We start from the raw sequence: 20939 nt of genomic DNA on the forward strand, positions 1-20939 counted from the left end.
TTTTAAGAAAATGGTTTAAATCAAAAAAAGTCAAGGTATCCCATCTCTCTTTCGCTCTCTAGCTAAAATGCTAGAACAATGTGGAAAAGGGGGTCGAGTTTTGCCTCTGCTTGTGAACAAAGACTCAGTTTGGAAGCCAAGGACAGAGAATGCTGATGTCTTCAAAACTATGATAGCACCCAAGTCAAGAGAAAACCTGTACCTAGATAAGGGAGCTGTTTGCAAAGAGACCCACACACCTAAAGACCCCTAAACATGGGAAATGGCTTTAGAAGTAGACTTGAGGGCACTCTGCAAGGCCATAAGTAAGTTGGTACTCAGAGAACAAGGTCTTGCGCATTCCTGAGAGGGACATGTTGCTTCTTCAGCCAAGATCAGAGATGAGGTCTGGAAGTACATGGTAATACATGGCACAACCCATCCAAAGCCAGCATGGTGAGATAATTAATGACAGAGAATGAGATGCATACATGCAACCCAAGACAGCTGAATAGTATAAAGACAGAGCATCCTCCTTCCAAAAGTTGGAATTCTCAGGACAGTCAGAAGTCCACAGCCAAGCAGGCAGCCAAGAGAATCAGGACTGATCACCATGGGGCCTGGGAACCAGGTTGTATGACTTGCTTGTCATTTCATATAATCTGAAGACACTTATTATAATACTATTGAGCCTATATGCCTTTATATTAAACTTGTTGAATAAACCACTTGTGCCCAAATCACACGGAAGTTATTGTTGAAGGATTAACAACCCTTTGTTGCAACAGTAACCATGGAAGAATTCTCTTTCACTGGCTACCATAATATCATGCATGCCCCATTGTGCATTCTCTGGTCATTACCGAAGGAGGATTGAAAAGCACTCTTCTGAGACGAGACAAAACTGAAATCAGGTACACTGTTTATTTTTACATAAAATACCAAAAGAAAAAAATACTATTTGGCACACCTCGTTTTAAGAAAAATAAGACACAACCTTACTGATGCTATAGGCGGAAGCCCACTTTCATGATATCTACTTCGAAGTGAACATGCCATAACTTTGTTATCGGTTTGCTTGGGGTCAGTATGTTCCATTACAAAAGAGCTAGAGTGAGAGTGAGAGGTGGGGATTTGGGCACTGAGCTGTCAAGCAAAACTACCATTCTGACTGAAGTGCCTCACCTCAATAAAGAACTCAAGTGTCAGTCTTCGATTATTTAAAATAAAGCCGACAATTTAGATAACTTGGGACACCTTTATAAACTAAAAATCCACTTACATGAATCCTGTTGCTTCCTGATTGCAGGTCCTATCTTCAATTTCTTCCCTTTGAAGTTGATCTGTGACTATAATTAAGGGAAACCAATCAATATGCTTTATCCAACTGCTGTTCATTAACTTCACCATGGCCTAAACCTGTTGTGCAATAATATAAATTAGGAAAGGCATTCCATTTCCACCATGCATAACAGGGTAATGTGACTGAAGTGGTTTGATATCATTTGTGATGGATAGGATAGAAAAGATGCCTTTAGGTTTATCTCAGTGGCATCATTACTAAAGAATCTAGTGTAATTTTACACTCAAAATACCCACTTGCAGCATGAAACATGGCATTTCAATAGGAGTGGATAATCAATTCGGTTTTTAAATCATACTTATTTTACCTTCAATTTGATGTAGTATACAGTCGTTTTAAATCGTCTCCCTTTTAAAGAGATGTACACAATTCTACAGATTCAAAAACCAAACTTAAGTCAATAGTCCAAACTTCTGAAATAGTACAAGGCATTGTTGTTCTCACAAATTACTTGCAATCAGCGGTCTATGTAGAAGACCCATTTTTAAAAGGTCACAAGGGCTTGCAACATTTCAGGCTTGTATTCTTGTAAATTACTACTTCAGATGACTAGCAATTTTATTAGCTTTTAAGTAAATATATCCTTTATATTCTTAATGCACTTTTAATTACTAAAATTTCATAGGATCTATACAGCACATTGGAGCATGTTATTTGCAGGTCATTGCAGCTTCTAAAACAGCTGTGATGAACAGTTTTACTGTAACATCTGCCACACCTTACAGTTGGAACTCCATTCCTCCATGTAATATGTTAACAACTTCTGCTCATTTTACCTGGGTTAGTCTTCTCCGTTTTGACCTCTAGCAGAAAATTAATTGTGCAGACAGCACTAACATAATAGAACTTGTACAGTCAACATAAGAAATAGGAGTTGGAGTAGGCCATTTGGGCTTGCGAGGCTGTTCCGCCATTCAACAAAATCATGGCTGATCTTCTACTTCAACTCCACCTTCCCACACTATCCCCATATCCCTTAGCTCCCAAAAATGTATCTACCTCGGTCGACGAATGAGCATCCACAGCTCTCTGGGGTAGGGAATTCGAGGGATTCACAATCCTTTGATTTTTTTTATATAATAGACAGAGATAATTCAAGATTTTGAAGATTTATTCATGTTGGATTAAAACCCATTTGTGTGCTGAGGATCTTCCTTCCGATAACAGGAATTATTGTGGGAAGTCAACTCCTTGGTATAGAAAAACAACCATTACATTTTTGAGAAGAGGGTTGGGGCGATGACCGGGTCAAACAGGGCTGCGTCATCGCCCCAACCCTCTACTCAATCTTTCTCGCGCCATGCTGCACTTCACAGTCAACAAGCTCCCCGCTGGAGTGGAACTAAACTACAGAACCAGTTCAAACTGTGTCGTCTCCAGGCCAGGTCCAAGACCACCCCAACCTCTGTCGTCGAGCTACAGTATGCAGACGATGCCTGCGCCTGCAGAGGCTGAACTCCAGGACATAGTCAATGTATTTACTGAGGCATACGAAAGCATATGCCTTACACTAAACATCCACAAGACAAAGGTCCTCCACCAGCCTGTCCTCGCCACACAGCACTGCCCCCTAGTCATCAATATCCACGGCGCGGCCCTGGACACCGTGGACCACTTCCCATATCTCGGGAGCCTCCTATCAACAAGACCAGGCATCAACGAGATCCAACACCGCCTCCAGTGCGCCAGTGCAGCCTTTGGCTGCCTGAGGATAAATGCCAGGCCCTTAAAACTGCCACCAAGCTCATGGTCTACAGGGCTGTGGTAATACCCGCTCTCATGTATGGCTCAGAGACATGTACAGTAGACACCTCAAGTCGCTGGAGAAATATCACCAACGATGTCTCCGCAAGATCCTACAAATCCCCTGGGAGGACAGGGGGCGCACCAACATCAGCGTCCTCGTCCAGGCTAACATCCCCAGCATTGAAGCACTGACCAGACTCGATCAGCTCTGCTGGGCAGGCCACATAGTCCGCATGCCAGACACGAGACTCCCAAAGCAAGTGCTTTACACGGAGCTCCTTCACGGCAAACGAGCCAAAGGTGGATAGCGGAAACGTTACAAGGACACCCTCAAAGCCTCCCTGATAAAGTGCAACATCCCCCACTGACACCTGGGAGCCCCTGGCCAAAGACCGCCCTAAGTGGAGAAAGTGCATCCAGAAGGGCGCTGAGCACCTCGAGTCTCAACACCGAGATCGTGCAGAAATCAAGCGCAGGCAGCGGAAAGAGCGTGCAGCAAACCAGTCCCACCCATCCCTTCCCTCAACGACTATCTGTCCCACCTGTAACAGAGTCTGTGGCTCTCGTATTGGACTGTTCAGCCACCAAAGAACTCACTTCAGGAGTGGAAGCAAGTCTTCCTCGATTCCGAGGGACTGCCGATGATGATGCTGATGATGATATTTGAGTGGGGTTTTTTTTGCTATAGCTTATTTGGGTTCCCACTCTTGTAACTTGCAACACTATCAGAACAGTCCCAGCACAGAATTTCTGGTTTCATCTGGCTGCTAAACTTCACATACATTATGACTGGGTTTAAAGAGATAGCTATCAAACAAACATTAGACACAGCAGAACAAAGGGAAACATTTGACAACAAGCAGGAGAGAGAGAGAAAAACACCACTGAGACCTGACACATTTTGCATCAGATAGTGTGGCAGAAAAGCCACACTGACTTAACAGGACTTATAAAACAGTAAATTAGATAATATTCCTAAAGAGTGACTTCATTAAAAATGTGATTTTCAGAAAATGCTGGAAATATAAAACAGGTCGGTCAGTACTTGTAAAGAGAAAAGATAGATTAACAAATTTATGGCAAAGAAACTGCATCCAAAACATTTACCCTTTTGTTTGCAGATACTGACTAACTTGCGTTGCATTTTCAGCAGTTGGTTTTACTTTCCGGTTTCCTGGATTTCTTGTTTTTCTTTTTAATCTCTGAATTTGATTAATTATGCACCAACTGTCCTGATGTAGATGAGGTTTAAGTTTTAAGAACCTTACATAGCTAGTACCTCGACTTTCCATCTTTCAAATTTAGCTTGGCAATCTTCTAACGTATTCCACAAGCATCCACATTCAAAACCGTCCAAACAATTAATGGATCCAAATTCCCTTCTGCAATCAGCAGCATAGCACGCAATTGAGTAATATTTATTAGCTGTCAGTGTAGTTATAATCAATAAACCTCAGGTCTTACTGGAGCAGTTGTCAATTTATCATTTTCATATTATATAATGTAAACATCAAGTACGTGCAAATTCTCAGGAGTAACAAAATGGAAACAGAAAAAACATATGCTGCAGTGCAAAACTTTATAGACAATCAAAAATCTGGATTACACATTATTATTGAGTTACTCAACTCAAAACTAAATAATGGCACCTCTCTGGTCCAGCACCATTGGGACCTGACCAGAGAATTTTCCAGACCACAGGTGGTCACGTTGATCCTAGACTTACCAGCTCCTAATGACAGCGCTCGGGTCCCTGAATACTGCCACACTCCGGCTGCAAAACTCCAGCCTCACACCCTCTCCGTGCTGGTTTGCTGATCTTTTCCAGACAAGATCGAGTCCCGACCCCAGGACACCACCCACACAAAACAGCAGCTCTGCAGAGAGCCAGGAAGCACAGGAAAACACCATGCTAAAATCTCGGGCCTCCCTCTCTCGCAGTGCTGGTTTGGCACTCTTTCTGGAGGCAACTGCTGACAATGCTGCTGACAACTACCCGGCCACGGTCTGCGCATGTGCTGCGCGGAAACCTGCTGTGCAGCATTTCTGCGCTCTGACTTTCTCCATTTTTCAATCCTCGGTGCCTCAGTCAGTCGCTTGCCCTTCCCTTCCCTTTTGTTGCCCAGCCCACTTACCTCCATGAACAGCGCGGGTGCTACCCATGCCGGGAATGATGCCGGAACAGGGATGTTTCCAGATTAAAGAGTCCCAGACTGGAGAGGTACAACCTGTAAAACACTGTTGCATCCCATAATACAAAACTAAAACAGCAGGAAGAGAAAAAAGATAAGATATGGCCTAATGTAATAAAACTGGGCATAAATTCTGCAAATCAAATCGAAGTCAGCTTACTGTCAAGGCACAGACATCAAGAGGAAAGCATTGAGAACTATTCACGCTCATAATCCAAGTTTCCATACATTTACAATATGTACAACAGCATTAATGCTAAAATAGCCATCTTCTCAGTGTGTGTGTATTAATGACCTGGACTTGGGTATGCCGGACACCAATGTTCCCTTTAAGCTGCACAGCGCTCTGGCGCTCCCGCGCAGCCAGCTCAAGCATGAGCAGTATTTCGAATGGGCCGGGCAGCCCCTTAAAGGGGCCGTGCACTTAAAGAAAATGAAAGGGAACATTACCGGACACAATTTCAAAGTTTGCAGTTGACATGAAACTCGGAAATGTAGTAAACAGTGAGGAGGATAGTATTAGACTTTAGAACAAGACTGGTGAAATGGGCAGACATATGGCAGATGCAATTTAACACAGAAGTATGAAGTGTTTCATTTTGGTAGGAAGAATGAGTAGACGCAATATAAAGTAAATGGCACAATTTTGAAGGAGGTGCAGGAACAAACACCTGTAGGTGTATGTATACCAGTCTTCAAAAGTGGCAGTGCAAGTTGATGACAATGTTAAAAAGGCATGCAGAAAATCGATGACGATGTTAAAAAAAAAATTTACGGGATCGTTGACTTTACAAATAGAGGCACAGGTGCAGATATTAACTGCAAGGCACGTTGGGAATGGGGTGCGGTCGATTATTACATGGGAAACCTGGAAGTAAATTCAGTGAGTCTGTCTGTGGTATTTTAATGCATTATAAATTTACTTCCGGGCTTGGTGTCAAATGTGCCGCAGCTGGCGTGGTGCGAACCCACATGACGCAATCTCAACTCCAGTCTTTAAAGGGCCAATTCAAAGTTGGAATTTGAAGGAGGATGGAGCTGGAAGCAAGAGATGAAGCACTTTCAGAATGGATTCAGGATAGTGAACGGCAGTGTTCTGCTTTAATGATGTCTCCCTTGAAATACTGCTGGGGACTGTGAAGAGGTGCAGAAAGATACTCTTCACAAGCAATGGGAGGAAGAAACCTGCTGCTGCTACAAATAAAGCATGACTGGAGCAGGAGCAGTGTGTCATACTTCTGGCTTCACTACAGAAAGCATTTCAATGACCTAACCAGCTCAGGAAAGGGAGTACAGTTTCACATTAACCTACATCCTGCTGTGTGCATCACCACTCCTTATCCCACTCTGCTTGTCAAATCTACGCCATCACATCACTCCTCACACCCACTTGCCTTGCAAGCGTACCTATTCTTTCTCTATACACTTCCTCACATTCCCATCTATATATCCACCACTGCCCTCACCCTTATGCAATTTCATGCCTCTCCGCACTCACACATAGGCCTGCCCTTTCTGTTACTGAAGAAAGCGCAAAACACAAGGGAGAGGGAGAACACCAGAGGTGGTCATCCAGATTTCAACTCTCAACTGGCAAGAAGGAACCGTTGGAGATCAGTGGCATCTCGCTGTCCCTGACCATCGGAGATAGGGATTTCCCAGCTACCTGATAACAGGATCAAATATAATCCAAACATGTCATATAACACTCACATCACGTTGACTTGATAACGAATGAAATATGATCATCATAATGATGAGTTGCAACATTGTTACTGTTGTGTCTTGGATAAGGAGTCAGACTAGATACTGGAAGCTCAAAGTGTGACTGTAGGCCTTTATTAGATCTCAGAATGCCTCTCCAGCCTGTGAGGCCTCCTTATATACAGGTGCTCCCAAGGGATTGTGGAATCCCTTGGGACTCCAGGAGTTAAGCCCTCTGGTGGCTAGACATGGTAATTACAGATTTACATACAGAACACTTGCGCGCCCCCCCCCCCACAAAGTCAATATTGTAACTATTTACAATGAGAGTCGATCTGGGGCCTTCCTTTCCCTGGTTGATCGTCTCAGTGCAAATGCTGGTGTTGGTGAGTCGTTTGTTGGGCCTTCGCTGGGCTGCTGTGGGTGATAGGGTTTGCTTCGTGGTCAACCGCTGGGTCAGTTGCCACTTTGTGTGTTGGAGGGTCGAAAAAGGTGGAGCCCATTGTGGGTTGTTTTGGATAGTCCGTAAATCGGAGTTTGGTTTGGTCCAAGTGTTTTTTACAGAGGAGTCCATTTGCAAGTTTGATCACAAACACCCTACTCCCCTCTTTAGCCAAAACAGTGCCAGCAATCCACTTGGGACCTTGTCCATAGTTCAACACAAATACAAGATCATTTACCTCAATTTCGCTGACACATTTGCGTGATCATATGTATTCTGTTGAAGTCGCCTGCTCTCTACATGTTCATGTAGATCAGGACTAACGAGAGCCTTGTCTTAAGTGCCCTTTTCATGAGCAGTTCAGCCGGAGGGATCCCAGTGAGCAAGTGGGGTCTTGTGCGGTAACTCAGCAGGATTCGGGATAAACGAGTCTGCAATAAGCCTTCAGTTACCCTTTTCGAGCTCTGCTTGATTGTTTGAACTGCTCGTTCTGCCTGACCGTTGGACGCTGGCTTAAACGGGGCAGACGTGACATGTTTGACCCCTTTGCAGTTCATGAATTCCTTGAATTCGGCACTGGTAAAGAACGGTCCATTGTCACTTACAAGGACATCTGGCAGGCCGTGCGTGGCAAACATGGCCCGTAGGCTTTCAATGTGGCAGCGGACGTACTTGCCGACATTATCACACATTCAATCCACTTGGAGTACGCATCTACAACCACTAAAAACATTTTTCCCAAGAATGGGCCTGCATAGCCAACATTAACCCTGGACCACGGTTTGGAGGGCCAAGACCATAAACTTAATAGCGCCTCCCTGGGTGCATTACTTAACTGGGAACATGTATTACATTTGTGCACACAGGACTCGAAGTCTGCATCGATACCGGGCCACCACACATGGGATCTGGCTATCGCTTTCATCATTACAATGCCTGGGTGGGTACTGTGGAGATCACTCCAGCTTCACAATGACAGAGCGGAATCCCTTGCTGTTCAAGAGTACTCTTGGATTACCACGCGTATGCAGTTGATGACATCCTGCACCTGTGGGAAGACAGCCAGAGACACAAACCCAAGCACCCACTCATTTTGACCGGCATCCTCACGGATGACGTTTATATAATTACCACTCCTGGCAAACAACGCAGCATCAGCCTTATGCACTGGTGCGCTGTCGATTAGGAGTTCCTGGCTTTGTCTCAGTCAGAGCCCTGGAAAGATCGGGAGACAATAAGAGAGTGGAGGGCGGTGGTCACTTCGACAGCCACTAGCAACATGTGGCTACCAAGTCCAGCAGGGAGCAGGTCATCTTCTAGGAGGCTGCAGATGTCTGGCACCACCGGAGCCTCCTAAAGCATTGCTGTTCCGACATGTCAAGGAAGCTCAGCCTAATCTGATTCTGAAAACCTCAAATGTAGAAAGTAAACTCTCAGTAAAAGTTCTATGAACAAACCATCTCACTGGTGGCAAGAAAGCAGCTGTGATCATTAAGAGTATCTAACTTTTAATGAGCCCTGTGAATTGCCTTCGTGTTCTCGCCTTGGTTTTAATGGCGAGTTTCAAGGCAGCCTCAAGTAGGCCATATGGCCCCTCGCCTGCTCCGCCATTCAATAAGATTGTGGTTGATCATCGACCTCAACTCCACTTTCCCACCAGTCTCTATGTCCCTTGATTCGCCCAAAGTTCAAATATCTATTTTATCTCAGCCTTGAATATACTCAAAACTCAGCATCTACAGCCTTCTGGGGCAGAGAATTCCAAAGATTCACAACCCTCAGTGAAGAAATTCCTCCTTATCTCAGTCTTAAAAGGCCAACCCCGTGTCCTGAGACTATGCCCCCTAATTCTAGACACTCCATCCAGGGGAAACAATCTCTCAGCATTTACACAGTCAATCCCCTTCAGAATCTTGTATGTTTCAATGAGATCACCTCTCATTCTTCTAAACTCCAGAGAGTATAGGCCCTTTCTACACAATCTGTCATCATGGGACAACCCTCTCATCCCAGGAATCAATCTAGTGAACCTTCGTTGCACCACCTCCAAGGCAAGTATATCCTTCCTTAGATAAGGAGACCAAAACTGTGCACATTACTCCACGTGTGGTCTCACGAAGGCCCTATACAATTGTTGCAAGACTTCTTTACTCTTATACAGGTAGAGCGTCCGAAATCCGGAAATCTCGGGACAGAGGCTGTTCCGAATTTCGGGTACTTCCGGATTTCGGAACGTCTCTAATCCGGAAACACCTGGGCCGAGGTAAGGGGGTCGACGGAGCGGGGAAAAACATGCTTTGAAGACCTGCAAAAAAAGTAAATTAAAGTTTTTTTAAAAATTCTTTTTCAGCGATTTAGTAGGTAAAGATTTTGCAAATTTTTTTTTGATGTTTTTTGGAATTTTTGGGGTTGTTTTTCCCTCTCACAGCGTTAATCGGTTTTTAAAAATAATGTCCGGATTTCAGTACATTTTCCTGATTGGCCCGGTGTCCGGATACCAGACATTCCGAATTTCGGAACTCCGGATTTCAGATGCTCAACCTGTACTCCAACCCCCTTGCAATAAAAGCCAACACGCCATTTGCCTTCCTAATTGCTTGCTGTACCTGCATGCTAGCTTTCTGCGTTTCTTGCACCAGAACACCCAAATCTCTCTGAACACCAACATTTAAAAGTTTCTCACCATTTAAAAAATATTCTCTTTTTCTATTCTTCCTACTACAGGATATATATTTTTTTTTTTTTAAATGGTGAGAAACACAGTTAAGTTTGAAATATCGCAGCAGTTGAGCGATTACCATATTTAAATTGCTAACCTGCCTCACCCGAGGGCATTTTGTACAACCAGCTCAAGTTAAGACGGAAGTTGGCATGTTGAGGCCAGCTTTCTGATGCGCTTAACTTTTTTAGCCAATTTAATCCGCTACCCCCCACAATCTGTACCTAAACTCATGAGCTGCTCCACGTACAAATTTCCCCCAGAATACAAAAGCAAAGAAGTTATGCTAAACCTGTATAAAACACTGGTTAGACCCCAGCTAGAATAGCGTCTCTAATTCTGGGCACCACACTTGTCAGGTCCTCGAGAAGGTGCAGAATACCAGGAATGAAAGACTACAGAAGCTAGGGTTGGTTCTCCCTAGAGCAGCGAAGATTAAAAGGGAAATTCGATACAGGTGTTCAAAATTTAAAGTTTTGAGAAAGTAAATGAGACGGTAGAGCCGAAATTCAGTACAGCCAGAAAGCTGGTGATATTAAGGCCTTTTTTCCCCCCCGATTAGCGCCGCAAAGTTTGCAGTGGCCATTGGATCCAAATTCAGCATTTTGACCACAAAAAAAAAAGTGTTCCAGTCTTGTTAGCCCAGCAAAACTGAAATTTGCAGTCTTAATTCACCCGTAGGGTGATGTGGCAGCTGCCATTGCAGCACAGACGCGAGGGAATGAGCGTAGCGGTGCTGCTTTGGAGAGGATGGCCGCGGCTCTGCAAGAGTCGACAGAGCGTCTATGTGCGGTCATATCTGGTGGCTTTCAGACTGTGCCTGCTCTGTGTTGCTTTCGCGACTGGGTCCACCATGGGCCATGAGGGACCTTCTGGTGTGGCGCCACAGCACCGACCAGAGCTCCCTCAGATTGGTGGTGGTGGTGGTATTGTGCCACCCCTGATGAGTTACTCAGGCTCCTTGGGCCAGGATATGGATGATGCGCTCCCTCCAGCTCGCAGCATTCCTAGCCCCAGACCGGTCACTCCGCCAGTGCCTCGCCCGAGCCAAGCCAGACTGAACCATCCCAGGAGGGTGTTGACCTGTCTCCAGCCTGCCCATCCAGGCCCAAAGCTGTTTGAGCGTGTCTGAGAAGGACATCTGCAGCTTCCACACAAGGAAGACAGCAGCCTTCCCAGACCTCTGGATTAGCCACATGGGAGGCATGTGTAAGAGGGGTTATAAAGGTAATGCGTAAAGGATGGTAAATAATGTGTTATTTTTCTGCACTGTTTATTGTTCTGGTCGTTGTTTGTAGCTATATTGATTATGTATTAAATCTTTATTTTTTGCACCTATATCTGGGCTGCTGTATAATGTGAGGTGAGCATCATCATCATCGTCAGTCCCTCAGAGTCGAGGATGACTTGTTTCCACTCTAGTGAGTTCTCAGGTGACTGAACAGTCCAATGCAGGACCCTGTCTCTGTCACAGGTAGGGCAAACAGTTGTTGAAGGACAGGGTGGGTGGGGAGCCTGGGTTGACGCACGCTCCTTCGGCTGTCTGCGCTTGGTTTCTGGTTGCTCTCGGCGATGAATCTCAAGGTGCTAAGCGCCCTCCGGATGCTCTTCCTCCACTTTGGGCGGTCTTGGGCCAGGAATTCCCAGGTGCTGGTGAGGATATTGCACTTTATCAAGGAGGCTTTAAGGGTGTCCTTGAAACGTTTCCTCTGCCCACCTGGGGCTCGCTTGTCATGTTGAGGCTTCGAGAAAAGCACTTGCTTTGGGAGTCTCGTGTCGGGCATGCGGACGATGTGGCCCGCCCAGCGGAGCTGATCGAGCGTGGTCAGTGCTTCGATGCTGGAGATGTTGGCCTGGGCGAGAACACGGTCGTTGGTACGTCTGTCCTCCCAATGGATTTGCAGGATCTTGCGGAGGCAGCGTGGTGGTACTTCTCCAGTGCTTTGAGGTGTCTGCTGTATATAGTCCACGTCTCTGAACCATATAGGAGGGTGGGTATTACTACTGCCTTGTAGACCATAAGCTTGGTGCCAGATTTGAGGTCCTGATCTTCAAACACACTCTTCCTCAGGTGATCGAAGGCTGCGCTGGCACACTGAAGGCGGTATTGGACCTGGTCATCGATGCCTGCCCTTGCTGACATTAGGCTCCTGTGGTATAGAAAATGGTCCACGTTGTTCAAGGCTTCACCATGGATTTTGATAACCGAGGGGCAGTGCTGTGTGGCGGGGTCAGACTGGTGGAGGACCTTAGTCTTACGGATGTTTAGTGCAAGGCCCATGCTTTCATACGCCTCGGTGAAGGTGTTGATGATGGCTTGAAGTTTGGCCTCCGAGTGTGCGCAGACGCAAGCGTCGTCTACATACTGTAGTTCGATGACAGAGGATGGGATGACTGGAGGCGGCAGAGGTTGAACAGATTCCCATTTGTTACCGCGTAGAATGCTGAGCTGGGGCAACGTTTCCAGTCTGAGCCCCTGGATTAAGATTTCCGGTTTCTCTGTGAATCTCTATAGTTTTTTTTTCCCCTCTCTTCTCTTTCGCTAATTCCTATTTCTCTCTCTCCCAATCAAATTTTCTCTCTCCCGCCACCCCTCCTTCAAGTGCAGATTCTGTGCTGAACTCCTCCGGTCCATTGAAGAGGCTCCTGGACTTCTTGCTGAGCAATACAGAGCTGGCTTCAGGATCTCGCCCTGTCCAGAACCAGCTGATCTCTCCCAGATGATCTCTTACCAGACTTATGAGACCGACTCAGTTGCTATTACTTAAGAGGACTCTGGGGAGCTTCTGACCCACTCAGGTTTGGATCTTGCCTTCTTGTCTCTATTTGCTCCCACAGACAAGATCTCCACCAGCCCTAAAAGCTGGCGGGGGCACCGTCAGCTGAAGGGCCGGCTTCTTCACGCTGAAAATGGATCTGGGGTTGGAGCGGCAGCAGTGCACACTTTTAGCACGTCACTACTGCCGCAAGTCCCACACCGCCACGAGGATCGGGGGTGGCCCACAACGCTGCAAGACCTCCCGGGCTGAATTTACGTTGGGGTGGCCGGTTGGTTTTGACAAATGACCGCCGCAAACGGGCAGTAACGGTTCTTCCCGGGACCGTGAATTTCAGGGCAAGTGTTTCTAGTGGCAGAAGTGTCAGTAAGTGGAGGGCACATAAAAGAGTTACTTTTTTTAATATAAAAGACAAATGATTGATTTTATTTGCCCAATACCATGCTGCCCATTTTTGGCATCCAATTTCAGGAAACAATAGAATCTTGAGCTGTATTAGCAAGCATTCGTAGCAAGGGGAAATGATCGCAAAGTTTTAAGCATCTTCAAAACCAGTTGTTAAACCTTATCTAGACAAGGATAGAATCTTACTGGGAAATTAATTGCAATGCTAACTTACTTTTGGTTAAACAATGTTATAATAATTTGCTGGAAAAAAAGATTGTAGACTTTTTAAAACCAGTTAAACATTAATATCCTGGTTATCTTTAAGTGGACAAACTTCACTTACTTCAGAAATAATCTTCTGTATATCCACATCATTGTGAAATGAGACAAAGCCATATCTGAACAGGAAAAAAAGTTATTTTAAATTCATGCATAACAAATAGTAGTACTACGTAAAAAGGAAAGGACTGGCATTTATATGGTGCAGTTCACAAACTCATGACATCCTAACGCACTTCACAGCCAATGAAGTACTTTGAAGCATAGTCACTGTTGTAATGTAGGAAACATGATACCCAATTTGCACACCGCAAGGCCCCACAAACAGCAATGACCAAATCATGTTTTTTTTTTAAAACTTCTGATAAATATTGGACAGGTCCCAGCAAGAATTCCCCTGCTCTTCCTCAAAATGTGCCTTGCGAGTTGTTTTAATCCTTACGAGGCGGCAAATGGGGTCTCCAACAGTACAGCACTCCAGTGACCTGTTAGCCTGGATTATGTGTTCAAGTCTCTGGAGTAGGGCTTATGGGACCTTCTGACTCAGAGGCAAGAATGCTACCACTGAGCCAAGGCAGATGCACCTGACAAAAATGTGAATTTTCTCTTGTGCAGGCTTTATTCTTGGAAGTAGAAGCATCCATATGCCATTAGGATTAAACCCAAGTTACCAACTGGGAGAATCAGGATGACAACAACCTTTGAAACATTCGATGGTCAAGTTTTCCACATTGCCATTTTCAGCCCCCACCCCACCTTCCCAAAGAAAAACTGCACTTACTTCAAATATATATAAAAAACTGTTTTTTTCCTGAACTGACATAAGCCAAGTGAAGCAGGTATCTCTGGAGAACACGAATTTCAAAATGAATGCATTTAACAAACTGTGCAAAGTACCAGTGGCACAGTTGCAGCACCTGGCTCCTCTTGAAGCCTTGAGAGTTCTGAATTTTGAGCAAGTAGGCAGTGTAAGTCAGTGAGGATGGGGCCGATAAGAGTGGGATGGAATAAATGCAGCAGAGTGTTGGACAAGTTAGCTTAAGAGTGGATAATGGGAAGTCAGCAAAGACAGTGAGTACAACAATTTGCATTTAAATAATGTCTTTAACGTGGCATAGCGGTCAAGTCTAGATGTGATAGCCATACACAAGGATTTCAGTGGCAGAGCGTTGAGGTAACTTCTATTCAGAATATCTCCACAAGACCGTATGTTGTAAGCTCAAACTGCTGTGAACGTGGTCTCTCTAATGTAACTCCAGAGTGAGGAAGCAGCATGGTAGACTGCCTTTTATAACTGCTTGCCCAGGGTGTGCAGGTGACCCTTAGGTCTCCCACAGGTGCACCCCCTGGTGGCAAGTCTTACACATTGGGGGGGGGGGGGGGGGGAATGATGTTATGTATATAAACATTACCAAAGTCTTAGATACAAGTTATTTACAAGTTGAGGCAATCCGGGGCTCTACATTCCCGGGTTGATCGTCTGAGTTGAAGTCCAGGCATCCGAGTCGGTCGGATCATTGCTGCACTGTGGTGTGGCTGGTCTGATCGGAAGGTCAGGCATGGTGGGTTCATTCTCGTGGTTGACCACGAGGTCGATTGCTGGTTGGGTGTGTGGGGGTGGATCAGTGATAGTAATGTCCTCTTCAAACTGTTCTTGGTTGTCAGTGAACCGCAGTTTGATCTGATCCAATGCTTTCTGCACGATTGTCCATTCAAAAGTTTGACAACAGACACTATTCCCCTCCTTGGCTAACAGTGCCAGCAACCCATTTGGGACCATGACCATAATTAAGAACACGGTCAGTAACCTCAATGTCACGTGATACAGCAGCGCGATTGTGGTACACGTTATGCTGGTGTCGCCGGATTTCTACATGATCATTGAGATCCGGGTGGATTAAGGAGAGCCTGGTTTTGAGTGCTCTCTTCATTAGCAATTCTGCAGGGGGAACCCCGGTAAGCGAGTGGGGTCACGTGCGGTAGCTAAGCAGGATCCGAGATAACCGGGTCTGCAAGGAACCGTCAGTCACGCGTTTCAAGCTCTGCTTGATGGTTTGGACTGCCCGATCCACTTGACCATTGGATGCGGGCTTAAACGGCACAGACCTGACATGCTTGATGCCATTGCGGGTCATGAACTCGTTGAATTCCGAGCTGAGGAAACATGGTCCATTATCACTAACAAGGACGTCGGGCAAACTATGGGCGACGAACATGGCCCGGAGGCTTTCAATGGTGGCAGTGAACGTACAGGACAACGTTATTATACATTCAATCCATTTAAAGTAAGCGTCCACTGCATCTTTCCTAGAAAGCAGCCAGCGAAATCTACATGGACCCTAGACCACAGTTTGGAGGGCCATGACCACAGACTCAGTGGGGCCTCCCTTGGTGCATTGCTCAACTGTGAGCAAGTGTTACATCGGTGTACGCATGACTCCAATTCCGAGTCAATGCCGGGCCACCAATCGTGCGATCTGGCGATAGCCATCATGATTATGCCAGGGTGGGTACTGTGAAGGTCGTGTATAAACGTCTCCCTGCCTTTTTTGGGGCAAAACGACACGATTTCCCCATAGGAGACAGTCCGAATGGATGGATATTTCATCCTTGCGTCGGTGGGACGGCTTAATTGCGTCTTGCATTTCCCCGGGGAACCGCCAACCAGCTCCCATTGAGGTCACAGCTTTTTACGAGTGATAGCACAGGGTCCAGGCGAGTCCAAGTCCGTGACGGGTGAGCGCTCGCCTTCAAAAGCATCCATTACAAGAAGCAAGTCTGCGGGTTGCGCCATTTCCACCCCGGTGGTGGACAATGGTAGCCGATTGAGGGCATCAGCACAGTTCTCAGTACCTGGTCTGTGGCGGATTACAAAGTCATACGCAGATAACATTAGTGCCCATCTTTGGATGCGGGACAAAGCATTGGTGTTAAAGACCTTTGCTTTGTGAGAACAACGAAATGAGCGGCTTGTGGTCGGTTTCGAGCTCGAATCGGAATCCAAATAGGTATGGGTGCATTTTCTCAATCCCGTAAATGCATGCTAATGCTTCTTTCTCAACTATAATGTAGGCTCTTTTAGCCTTAGATAAGCTTCTGAACACATATGCAACTGGTTGCAGTTTGGCTGACACATTGGCTTGCTGTTACACACAACCAACCCTGTACGAAGATGCATCACAAGCTCGTACTAAATGTTTACACGGGTCATACAAGTAACTTGTTAGAACATAGCAGGTTTCTAGCCTTGTTAAAGGCTGTCTCTTGAGATTTACCCCAAACCCAGTCGTCACCCTTGCGTAGCAATAGATGCAAAAGCTCCAGCAAAGTGCTCAACCCTGGTAGAAAGTTACCAAAATAGTTGGGAGTCCTAGGAACGAACGCAGCTCAGTCACATTCTGTGGTCTGGGTGCATTCTTGATAGCCTCCATCTTGGAGTTCATGGGTCTGATGCTGTCCACTCCACCGCAATCTTTCTCTCCAGAAATTTGACCTCTGGCACCAGGAAAACACACTTGGAGCATTTCAGCCAGAGTCCCACTTTGTCCAGTCGCTTAAGAACCTCTTCCAGGTTGTGCAAGTGTTCGGTAGTGTTGCAGCCAGTGATCAAGATGTCGTCTTGAAACACCACGATGCGCGGAGCCGATTTCAGCAGACTTTCCATGTTCCTTTGGAAGATGGCCGCAGCCGAGTGAATCCCAAAAGGGCATCTGTGGTATATGAACAGTCCTTTGAGCGTGTTGATGCACATCAATTTTTTCGAAAGTTCAGCCAGCTCATGTCATATAAGCAGAGGTTAGATCCAGCTTGGTCAACGACTTCCCCCCTGCTAGTGTTGCGAAGTCATCCGCTTTGGGTAGTGGGTACTGGTCCTGTAACGAGACGCGGTTGATCGTTACCTTGTAGTCCCCGCAGATTCTGACCATCCCATCGCTTTTCAACACCGGGACAATTGGACTGTCCCACTCGTTGAACTTGACTGGCGATATGATCCCCCTCTTGTTGAAGTCTGTCCAGCTCGATCTCAACTTTCACATGCATCATGTATGGAACCGCTCGGGCCTTGTGATGAATCAGGGACTAGATGGATCTGCACTTTGGCGCCTGTGAAGTTGCCGATGCCTGGTCCAAATAACGACAGGAATTTGTTTTGTACTTGGGGGCATGAGGCGTCATCCACCGAAGACAGTGTTTTGATGTCGTCCCAGTTCCATCGGATCTTTCCTAGCCAGCTTCTGCCGAACATCGCCTGGTACAATCCATAGTGGTAAATCATGCACAGCTCCATCGTACGATACCTTCACTGCCACATTGCCAATGACTCAATGACTGGTATGAGCTCTTTGGTGTAAATGCGCAGCTTGGTGTGGATCGGGCTTAGTTTTTGGCCTTTGTGTATTGTTGCCCCATAGTTTCTCAAAAGCCTTCTGGCTCACAATTGACTGACTCGCCCCCATGTCCAATTCCATGGAAACTGGAATGCAGTTTAATTTGACTTTTAACATTATCGGAGAACATTTGGTGGTGAAGGTGTGTGCCCCATACACTTCCCCTTCAGCCTTGGGTTGAGTTGCCCCTCTTACTCGTTCAGCGTGATCTGCGCCGAATCGGTCATCTTCCGCCGACTCTGCCACATGGTGAGTCGCAGCACGTCTGCACAGTCGCTTGAGGTGCTCCCATTGTTCCACAGTCCTTGCACACGTAGTGCTTGAATCGACATTGATGGGCTCGATGATTATCCCCGCAGCACCAATGTGGTGTTAATGGATTCGCATTCACGCCCCACGGCAGATTCAGTCATCCTAAGTCTGGCCTCTGCGGGTGTGTAGGCCCTGCCATGTACAGTTCTGCCTGCTGAAGGCGTTATTTTATGCACAGTACTTGTCAGTGAACTTCGATGCTGCAATGATATCGGTTTAGTGTTATCGTTAGTGGACATGAAAGCCTGGGCTATCGTGATGGTTTGCTCAGATCTAGAGATTCGGCAAACAGCAGTTTGCGAAGAATGACCTCGTGGCCGATTCCAAGCATGAAAAAGTTCCACAACACTGCCCCCAAATATCCAGCAAATACGCACAGGCCCGCAAGGCACCTTAGGTCGGCGACACAGTTCGCCACGTCCTGGCCCTCGGAGCGGTGGTGCGTAGAAAAGCGATTATCAGGCCATCAAGATGCTCTGCTTTGGCTTGGTGTTCCCGAACCAGCGTGCACAGCTCTTCATATGTCTTCTCCGTTGGTTTAGTCGGCGCTAGCAGATTTTTGATGAGGCCATATATCACGGACCCGCAAAAAGTGAGGAGAATTGTCCTGCACTTGACCGCGGTTTCTTCCTTATCCAGCTCGTTGGCCACAAAGTACTGGTCAAGATGCTCAACGTAGGCTTCCCAATCATCACCCTCAACAAATCTCTCAAGAATGCCAACGGCAGCCATAACCGCATGAAAGTTCGTGATCTGTTACTCGTCGCCAATTGTTATGTTCAGAATAACTCAAGACTGTATATTGTAAGCTCAAACTGCTGTGACCTTGGTCTCTTTAATGTAACTCCAGAATGAGGAAGCATGTTAGACTGCCTTTTATACCTGCTTGCCCAGGGTGTGCAGGTGACCCTTGGGTCTCCTACAGGTGTGCTCCCTGGTGGCAAGTCTTACACATTGGTAATGTTTACATACATAACAGTAACCATGGAAGCAGTCAATGTTTCAGAGATGAGTAGTAAGTGGTCCTGGTGATGAATAGGATGTGGAGTTTAAAGGGCAGACTTTCAGTTTAGGCCAAGACAGAGAAAGTAGTGGCAAGCAAGCAGAATTTGTGGCGAGGTTGGGGGTGAAGATGGCAGCTTTATGAAGGTGCAGGAAATTGTGATTCATCCAGCAGTTTGACAGCAAGGAAAGGTTGCAAGAAGTAATGGAGTGATAAGAGCTGGGCATTATCGACAAACATATCAAATGTGACTCATACCTGCAGATGCCACCACCAAGGGGCAACATGTAGATAAGTGGAAGGGGGCCAAGGATAGATCCAGGAGATGGTGATGTGGAATAGGGAAGAGAAGCAGTTACTGCAGATGTCTTGGGAATATTTGCTCAGGTGGGAATGGAACTGCACCAGGACAGTTCCAGAGAGGTAGAACTGGAGTAGAGGTGCTGGAGAAGGATGGAATGGGCAACCATAACAAATGCCTCGCAAAGGTGGAGAAGGCATAATGCAGTCCAACTTCAATTGATTCAATCCCCTTTGTTCATATTCAGGGTTTGGCAGTGAGAGCCTGGATGAGCACCTGCGAGTCATTTATGAGGCACTCCATCACCAAGAGTGGCTCAGTAGCACCACTACTGGCCGACTTCATAGCTGCCAGACTGGGCCTGCAGCAGTGGAGAGAGAACCAGCACGAGGGAAAACCTACTTGACCTCGTCCTCACCAATCTATCTGATGGAGGTGCATCTGTCCATGACAGTATTGGTAGCAGCGATCACCGCAGTCATTGTGGAGACAAAGTCTTGTCTTCACACTAAAGACATCAGACATCGTGTAGTGTGGCAATATCACCGTGCTAAATGGAAGAGATTCAGAATGGAACTAGCAGCTCAAAATGGGGCATCCACGATGCGCTGTGGGCCATTAGCTGCAGCAGAATTGTATTCCACCACAATTTGTAACTTCATGGTCCGGCATATCCCTCACGCTACCATTATCAGCAAGCCAGGGGACCAACCCTGGTTCAATGAGAAGTGTAGAAGAGCATGTCAGGAACAGCACCAGGCGTATCTAAAAATGAGGTACCAACCTGGGGAAGCTGCAGTACATATATGCATGCTAAGCAGCATGCTATATAGAGCTAAGCGATCCCACAATCAACAGATCAGATCAAAGCTCTGCAGTGCTGCCACATCAAATCATGAATGGTGGTGGACAATTAAACAACTAACGGGGGGAGGAGGAGGCTCCATGAAAATCCTCATCCTCAACGATGGTGGAGCCCAGCACGCAAGGCTGAAAGCATTTGCAACCATCTTCAGCCAGAAGTGCCGAGTGGATGATCCACGTCAGCCTCCTCCTGAGGTCCCCACTATCACAGAAGCCAGTCTTCAGCCAATTTGATTCTCTCCACGATACCAAGAAGCGGCTGAACGCACTGGATACAGCAAAGGCTATGGGCCCCAACAACATCCCGGCTGTCGTGCCGAAGACTTGTACTCCAGAACTAGCCGTGCCTCTAGCCAAGCTGTCCCAGTACAGCTATAACACTGGCAATGTACCCGACAATGTGGAAAACTGCCCAGCTATGTGCCCCCACCCCTCCCCCCAATCAGTCTGCTCTCAATCAGCAGCAAAGTGATGGAAGGTGTC

General features: G+C 46.5%; 1 protein-coding gene across 8 annotated transcripts in view; it reads right to left on the reverse strand.

Moving 5' to 3' along the window:
* Positions 1-20939, reverse strand: part of dazl (deleted in azoospermia-like) — a 160051-nt gene that overhangs the window by 111570 nt on the left and 27542 nt on the right. For all 8 annotated transcript variants that reach the window (XM_070881249.1, XM_070881246.1, XM_070881247.1 and 5 more), the window contains 2 exons: positions 13653-13707; positions 1262-1328 (listed from right to left, as the gene is read on the reverse strand). In XM_070881249.1, the coding sequence (XP_070737350.1) occupies positions 1262-1328; positions 13653-13707 (122 nt within the window). The remainder of the gene's footprint in view (positions 1-1261; positions 1329-13652; positions 13708-20939) is intronic.

This window comes from Pristiophorus japonicus, chromosome 5, assembly GCF_044704955.1.
Source record: "Pristiophorus japonicus isolate sPriJap1 chromosome 5, sPriJap1.hap1, whole genome shotgun sequence".
NCBI lineage: Eukaryota > Metazoa > Chordata > Chondrichthyes > Pristiophoridae > Pristiophorus > Pristiophorus japonicus.